Raw genomic sequence first — 9,161 nt, 5'->3', positions numbered from 1 at the left:
GCAACATGTCAGGTTGACGAACGGCCGTTCAGAAACTAACTGAAAAGCGCTAAATGAAAAACGCAAAAGAAAAGCATGAATCAACGCTCAAACCTCTACTAACATAAAAATTAGCAGAAGGAGCCAAAAGGGTGGCGCTAAAGAGCTGAAAAAACACGTAGTACATCTAGTACGTCACTACGTTCGTAATTGTTGGCCAACATTTGTGTGACTGTGTGAATGCAAGACAAGTTTGAGCCAACACCCTTCAGACAAAATTCTACAGTTTTGTTGTCGGAAAGTCCGATCCTGTGTACGGGGCTTTAGAGTCTGCAAAAGACTTGAGACTGGGGCGGAGGTTCACCTTCCAGCAGGACAACGACCCTAAAACATACAGCTAGAGCTACAATGGAATGGTTTAGATCAAAGAATATTCATGTGATAGAATGGCCCAGTCAAAGTCCAGACCTAAATCCAATTGAAAATCTCCATCCAATCTGAAAGAGCTTGAGCTATTTTGCAAAGAAAAATGGGCAAAAATGTCACTCTCTAGATGTGCAAAGCTGGTAGAGACATCCCCAAACAGGTCTGCAGCTGTAATTGCAGTGAAAGGTGGTGCTACAAAGTATTGACTCAGGGGGGCTGAATACAAATGCACGGCACACTTTTAACGTGTTTATATGTAAAACATTTTGAAAACCATTTATCATTTTTCTTCCACTTCACAATTATGTGCCACTTTGTGTTGGTCTATCACATTAAATCGTAATAAAATACATGTATAATTTTGGTTGTAACATGACAAAATGTGGAAAATATTAAGAACACTTTTTCAAGGCACTGTATATACTCTGCATTCTGCCTCTCCAATTTAGGCACTTAACTGTGATCTCTATAATTGAACCAATTGTGGCAAGATAGTTGTATATTGATAGTTGTCTCAGTAAAATAGCAGACAGTGACTAGATCCAAATGACATCTTCCAGATGGCAGAAAGCTTTAATCCGAAACTTGTGCAGATCTTAACAGATGAACATCAGATAGGTCCAAAAATCATAGTATGTCTAGCTCCAGCAATTACATGTGCTCAGAACAGATATTAAAGACGCACTGAAAAGAATGTGGGACTAGCTATACAGAGCATCTCCTAGCTATGGCGTGAGGGAGAAAAAAATTATTTAAAGGCAAACAATGCATGTATAACGCAATACTCTGCATTTGGACCTATTGTCGTATTAATGTTTTCCTAACTGTTGTCGTGTTCAGTTGCAACAAACACTTGTATACTACTGCGGAGAGAACTGGGAACACAACAGTGAAGAAATAGTAAATTTTTTTACGTAAAAAGATATTCACCGGAGAAGCCTTTATTCCTAAAAGAAGAGATTATTTCATCAACATTTCTCAATAAATATTCTGTTAATCTGCAATGATACCATCACATTTTGAAAGTAAAGATGCAAAGCACTGAAAGAGTTGAATAACAGAGTCAGAAAGCAAATCCATCGCTACCACTATTAAATGGAGACACTGTTTTCTATCTGACTTGGGTCCAGGTAGGGATAGGGCAGATGCATGGTCTTGTTTCTCTCCTGGATGCATTTGGAGATCTCAGACAGTCGCTGTTGGAACTTCTTAATGAACTGTTGTGGGGTCTTCTCTGTAAAACGTTCATCAGGGTACTCTCCTAGACGCCTCTGTAAAGGAGACCTTGCTGTGATTTTCCTTACAATACATCCATTCAGTAATAAACAATCACTACATGCTATAGCAGACCATGGAAATGTATTAAATTGTTAAGTTCTATTAGACATAGATCATGTGTTATACCATTTTTAAGCCCAAGGCATATTACTTCTCACTACTTCCAGGCACTCACCCTATCCATGGGCTCATTGCTGAGAACCCACACAGTACATATGCCAACAGTTGTACTGTTCACATCTGGCAATGCCTCCAAAATAGTCTCCATTGTAGTGACACCTTTGGTGCTGGGTGGGGGTCTTTTCATAGTGGGGGGGCCATTAGGCATCCAAGAATAGAAGTCAAACTGCAGAAGAGGCAAACACAAATAAAATAACATATTATAGATTAAGATTATAAAAAAAAAAATCCTTATAAATGTTGCCTGCCTGTTTCGCTAACCCCTTGGCTTCAATACTTTTTGATGCACTCACCAATAACAATTGTAGTGCTACCCCCCAGGGGTTGCTGATTGTACCAGGTTCTTTCCCAAACAGTACAAAGGCCGCCAGTCACCCAAGCAAAAGTGCACTCATCCAGCTCCAATGAACAGTCTAGGGCAGTGATGGCGAACCTTTTTGAGCCAGAGTGCCCAAACCGTGACACAAAACCAACTTATTTCTTTCAAAGTGCCAACACAGAATTAAACCTCCTCCGTGCCTGAACCGCCAGTGCAAGTGACTGCCTGGCTGGAGGATTCCCCTGGTGTGCCCACAGAGAGGGCTCAGCGGGCCAGCTGTGGCACACATGCCATAGGTTCGCCATTGCTGGTCTAGGGGATATCTTTTTAAGGTTTATTGCTTGTACAACTTTAAAAGGTAGAGAGAGGAACTTGGCCTGGGATATTTTAAAATGGACAGAAGTATTAGTTTTTAGAGGACAGTCTTTCCTAACAGTAGTGTTATTGATTGAGAACAGTCCAAGGCCCAAAAGCCCGCAGCTGAAGACCAGGGGGCAAAATTTTGGGTCTCTGCTTACCCTGCTGCAATGAGCAACTGTTGATACCCAGTGCAGCATCCAGCACACAATCTCAATCCCGTGCATGAGATGATACCTATCAGGAAAGATCCCATGTGGTGTGGTTCTGCAGTAATTTCTAAGCAAGTGCACTTGAGCCTCAGATCCTAGCACCTTTGTAGCTTTCTTGAGCAGCTGTTCAGTCCATGGGCTGCCGGTCAGCAGCAGCCCCTGCACCTGTGGAACCCTCCTGGGGAGAAAAAACACTGCTCTCCAGTGTCTGACTATTTATCCACACTCCCTCTTTTTTATTCATTAATCTCTCCCTCTTTTGGACACTTCTCATCCAGGGATAGGCTGGAGTCCCAATAAATCTTCAGGCTGGTTGATTTGAATCAGTCCTCCTAATCTCTGTAAGTTTCTTTCAGAAGAAAGGGAAGCAATTTATCTCCCAACCTGTGAGACCCCGAACAGGCCAGAATGAACAATTCCTGCTCCCTTGATTACAGAAGGAGCCAAAGCTAATTTTGCCTAGCAACCTAAGCTAGGAGGGTACTACATCCACTCAGTTAAATATCGGCCCTGTCCTCATGGGCCACGCAACGAACATAAAAGCTTTTGTTTCCAAGAGCAAAGTATCCCAATCTAAAACAAGGAGGAGAGGGAAAGGGAAAAATAACATTGTAACAATAAATATGTGGCATTCTACATAATCAGTGGCGTAGCGTGGGTCGTCAGCACCCGGGGCAAGGCAAGTAATTTGCGCCGTGGATCGCAGGGGAGGAGACAGAAATGGACCACCACAGTACCCAAGCAGAGACATTATACCCTTCCAAAGAGAAGAAGGGGATGTAGGGCAGGGAGACACAGACAACCCAAGAAAAAGACTAAGGGACACGTAGATACAGGTATATATAACCTTAGTGATGTTGAATTGAATGAGAAAGAATTAAACATACTACAGTCTGGCCTGAAATGTGCACCAAGAAAAAGGATGAACAAATTTGAAATATATATAGACACGCATAAATTTATCAGAACTTTAAACATGAAGAAGTATTTCCTGAGCCACCCTGTGGAATCAGGGATCAGAGCTAACAGAGTGGTGAATAGAATTGATAGCGGATTGAGGAACAAATCGATCTTCAATCCTCAGTTATCGAATAACCACTTCATTGAAGTGTTTAAACATTTGGTGTTGAGAGATATTGAGGAACTCCCCACTAAGAAGAGGTTGAACCCAGGATACATTAGAGATGGATTGAAATCCCTGGAGGATAAGAAAAATATCATTATCCGACCAGCGGACAAGGGGGGAGGGGTAGTCCTGATGAACAAAGTTTTTTATCACAACCAGCTCATGGAACTTTTGGAGGACAGAATCACATACAAAAGGTTAGGATCTGATCCAACAGAAATGTATAAGCTACAATTGAATCAGCGCATTAAGTATTAAAGAAAAACATTACTTAGTGCCGTCTGCATGTAGGATCCCAGTGATCTACACGCTGCCGAAAATTCATAAGAACATGCAAGCACCACCAGCACGACCAATCGTGAATGGGATCGGATCAGTCACGGCATGATTAGGAGAGTACTTGGATAGATTTCTCCAACCTAGTGTCATAACGACTAGAGCCTATCTGAAGGACACATCAGACCTTTTACAACACTTGAAAATGGTGGTGATTGATCCTGATGTAGAAACTTACCTGGTAACAGCTGATGTATCCTCACTGTTTACCATCATACAGCATGAGGATGCACTGCTGGCGCTTAATTGGGCGTTGAGTAGGAGGGATAACATTCCCCATATGCAGAAACGGTTTTTGGGACATGCTTTGGACTTTTGCATGTCCCATAATTATTTTTGGTACCACGGATTTTTCTTCTCACAGCAGGTTGGCCTGGCTATGGGAGCAAAATTTGCTCCCAGCCTCGCCAACCTGTTTATGGCCGAGTGGGAAGACAGGCAGGTGTTCAGTACCCAGAAGCCCTAATTGAAATTTTACCGTCGTTTTATTGACGATCTCATGTTCATTTGGGAAGGATCAAGGGAATCGGTGATTGAGTTTCTGGAGCTCCTGAACAACAACCCTAACAATATCAAATTAGAGTACCAGATTAGCGATACTACTGTCAATTTCCTCTACGTAACTATTGAAAGGAAATTGAATGGGCTGAGGACTAAAATATACTTTAAGCCAACGGATCGCAATAGCTACTTGACAATCAATAGTGGACATCACCCTACTTGGATCTGTAATATACCCAAGGGGCAAATATTGAGAGTGCGAAGGAATTGTACTGAGCTGGAGGATTACCACACTCAAGTTAAAGTCCTGAAGGACAAATTTGTGCAAAAGGGCTACCAAGAACACATGCTGGATAAAACTATACAGGAGATAGCAGATATACCTAGAGACCAATGTTTTGGGAGTAAACAACCACTAGCGGATACTGATCAACACCAAATGAGGTTCATCACTGGCTTTCATTTCCAATATAGGGATGTGGAAGCCATCTTTAAAAAACATTGGCACATTTTGGGTAGAGACAGACAATTAGGGGACATTTTACCCACATTACCCAAATTTGTTTATAGGCGAGCCCCCAATTTTGGGGATCGGGTAGTTAAAAAAATCCTAGATCCACCGGGTCAACAAACTTTGAGTGTTGACTTAAAAGGATTTTTTCCATGTAGGAAATGTGTATGCTGCAAGACTGTAAGGGTCTCGAATAGGGGTATGACAAAGGGTTACTAATGCAGATCAGGAAACATTTGAGATAAAGGAATTTATCTCATGCAATTCTTCGCATGTTGTGTACCTATTATGGTGCCCATACGGATTATTGTATGTAGGGAGAACTAAAAGATTACTAAAGATCCGAATAGCTGAACACCTTACAAATATAAAAAATGGCTTTAAACATCATAGTGTATCGCTACACTTCAAAGAGAAACATAATCAGGATCCCTCCTTAGCACAATTTTGTTGGATAGATTGCGTACATCCATCATGGAGAGGGTCAAACAGGGTCAGGAACCTCTCACAGAGGGAGACCCTATGGATATTCCGTTTAAAATGTCTCTTGCCTAGGGGCCTCAATATTGAGGTAGATTTGAATTGCTTTATAAATAATTTTTGAATCAGTTGAATAATAGAGATTTCCCTGAATGATTTATATGTTCCTGAATATTGATTAAAAATTTTTTATGTCAGTTGACCTTGATCTTGGGGATGCTGTTCACTAATATGCAGTGACCTTGCATTTAGGATATCTAGAGTGAGTGGCACTATATTAAGCAATCTTACTCTTAGACTCATTAGATTTGATTCCCCCCTACACTTGTGTGTTTCTTGGACTGATTAATTAAGAAAAGTGTGCTAAAAAAAAAATAAAAGATTTTTAATTTTTTACGTATAATATGTCCAAATTGATGTAATTATAGGCCTGACCTCTAGGGGGCCCCACATAGTTTATTTACTGGGGTGTGGGGTGAGTAATATGTTGCAGAACATGAACACCATCAGCGAACTATATATGTATATATACACTTTTTGAACTATATGTATACATACACAACTTTTATTAGCTGCAACAATTTCATATATATAAAAAATTATTCTGATTAACTGGATGAATCGGCTGTAGAGTAGTGTGCGATTTTAATCAAATTATATTTAAGATATATGGACTTCATCTGTATTTTTATTTGTATTTTTATTTTTATTTGTAATTCTGTATAATATATCAATCTGCATGTGTGAAACATGTATTCATTATTCACTAATTTTATTAGCTATTTTTAATTGATCTAATGTCTTCCGATGTACATCACTGACATTGAGATACGGCGACACTAACGAAAGATTTGGGAATGCAGGCTCATATGTAATTGCCTCCCTTGTTGATGGTGATCGTCTCAATGCGGGATGTATTGTGGCCGCGGGGACACCTGGTGAGCGGAAGTGTTACGTAGCCTTTAGCCGGGTTAGATGTGAAGGGTATAAGAGGGGGAGGAGCCGTACCGTACAGCAAATCCCATGAGTAAGTTAGGTATGACGAAACATGTCAGGGCGTGGCTGTACGGCATCCATCAGTAGCAGCGTGTGACGGAGGACGCGCTGTATCGAATCTGAGTTTGTGAGCGGGGGATCCAAGTTTGAGCAGGCGAGGATCAGTGAGTGGTGGTGAGAGCCTTATCCGCACACCTTGGGTCCGCCGTGACCATCATTACATCTGGTGTTGGGCGTTTACACAGGAGGACTGGGAGTTTATGTTGTTGTGATTTTTTTGCTTGGCTTAAAGAGATTTTATGTGAGTGCAATGTTTGAAGTATACACAGTTAATTAAATTTGGTTTTACGTTACTACACTATCAGTGCATTTTTTATTTGCACGTGGAATGAAATGGTACATACACGGATGGAATTTGGATTTTTCGCTCAAACCAGATTGTAAGGTTTATCACGCTTATGTGCCAAAACACGAGAGTGTGAGGCATATTTATCCGGTGAGTGTTCAATCTGAAGGGAGAGGAATCACTGGCACGTTTGATTTGGTGGACATTTAAGAAATCTGCACCTCATTCACGGTGTCTTCTCTATGGATATTTCTATGGATGTGTCTCTTCTATGGATGGACTTTACTATCTAATCTTTGTTTGACCCAGGGGGGCGATTTATGATGCACAATTGATGGCTTTGTGTGATATATATGATTTGTTTATTTGATATCACTCAGTACACTGGTTATACACTTGGTCACTGCATCACGTTACATTATTAACACCAGCGCCGCTTATATTAATTTTCTGGTTTTGCAAATTAATAGAGTTTACACAAGTAATTTGTGCCCCCTAACCTGCGGACTTTTAGCCCTCCCCGACTCCCTTCAAATAGTATTGATCTACCTGATTCCTATACTGACCACTACACTAACCTACTTGATTTCAACACTGACCAACCTGATTCCTTTACTTACCATTACACACTACACTGACCACTATACTATACTATCCACTACACTGACCATTACACTACACTGACCACTACACTGTCCACTATACTACACACTACACTGACCACTACACTGTCCACTACACTACACTGTCCACTACACTACACTGTCCACTACACTACACTGACCACTATACAACACTGACCACTATACTGTCCACTACACTAACCACTATACTGTGCACTACACTATACTGACCACTACACTATACTGTCCACTACACTGTCCACTATACTGTCCACTATACTACACTGACCACTACACTAACCACTATACTGTGCACTGCACTATACTGACCACTACACTATACTGTCCACTACACTACACTGTCCACTATACTGACCACTACACTGTCCACTATACTGTCCACTACACTACACTGACCACGACACTGTCCACTATACTGTCCACTACACTACACTGTCCACTATATTGACCACCACACTGTCCACTATACTGTCCACTACACTGACCACTATACTGACCACTACACTATTCACTATACTGTCCACTACACTACACTGACTACTATACTACACTGTCCACTACACTACACTGTCCACTACACTACACTGTCCACTATACTACACTGTCCACTACACTACACTGACCACTATACTACACTACAATACACTGTCACTATACTACACTGACCACTATACTACACTACACTGACCACTACACTGACCACTATACTACACTGTCCATTATACTACACTGTCCACTATACTGTCCTGCCTACAGTCTTCCTATACTGACATTACATTTACGCGCCTCTCTCTTCTCTTCTCTTCTCCCTCCCCCCCGTGTTTATCCATTCCTCACCTTCTTGTCCTGCATCGGTCCGGAGGATAGAAGGAGGAAGAGAAGACAGCACCCCAGCGGCTCACACTTTCCAGTGCTTGTCTCCCCTGCGCTCCTGCCGCCACGTTCATTGTTTCCCAGTACACTGTGATTGGTTGTATGGGGGTCATGTGCGGAGGCAGGACTTCAGGAGCAACCGTGATCGCAGATAGGCCAGCCACACGCCGCACATGACCCCCATACGCCCAATCACAGGGCGCCAAACACTGAACATGGTGGCCAGAGCGCGGGGGACACAGGAAATTAAAATTAGAAGGAGGCAGCCAGTAGTGACACTACTGGTACGAAATTGCGCCCCCCTAAATGTTGCGCCCGGGGCCACGGCACCCCCCACGCTACGCCACTGTACATAATCAACATTTTATAATTGAGGTAGAATAACTTTGTACATTCTTCTTGGAGGAGACTGAGAACAGAACTCGTACAGCATACATGCATGTAAATAGAGCCTAGGTAGGGCCCTACCACCAGCTAAAAAAATGTTAGCACATTCAAAGTATTGACCAAGATATACATTTCTTGTGATGATTCACCTACAAAAAAACAAAGTTAAAAAGCAGCATAAATATCACAATTTAATGTTGGAGCACGATC

At 41.8% G+C, this 9,161-nt stretch overlaps 1 protein-coding gene across 1 annotated transcript in view; it reads right to left on the bottom strand.

Moving 5' to 3' along the window:
- Nucleotides 1-959: 959 nt before the first annotated feature.
- Nucleotides 960-9,161, bottom strand: part of LOC141127240 (polyunsaturated fatty acid lipoxygenase ALOX15B-like) — a 276,986-nt gene continuing 268,784 nt past the window's right edge. The window contains exons 14-15 of the mRNA XM_073613507.1: nt 1,859-2,029; nt 960-1,676 (exon numbers count right to left, since the gene is read on the bottom strand). Coding sequence (XP_073469608.1) covers nt 1,497-1,676; nt 1,859-2,029 — 351 coding nt within the window. The 3' untranslated portion in view covers nt 960-1,496. The remainder of the gene's footprint in view (nt 1,677-1,858; nt 2,030-9,161) is intronic.

This window comes from Aquarana catesbeiana, linkage group LG02 (assembly GCF_042186555.1).
Source record: "Aquarana catesbeiana isolate 2022-GZ linkage group LG02, ASM4218655v1, whole genome shotgun sequence".
Lineage (NCBI taxonomy): Eukaryota > Metazoa > Chordata > Amphibia > Anura > Ranidae > Aquarana > Aquarana catesbeiana.
The sequence above is the reverse complement of the archived record's forward strand: the minus strand, read 5'-3'. Positions and strand labels throughout refer to the sequence as shown.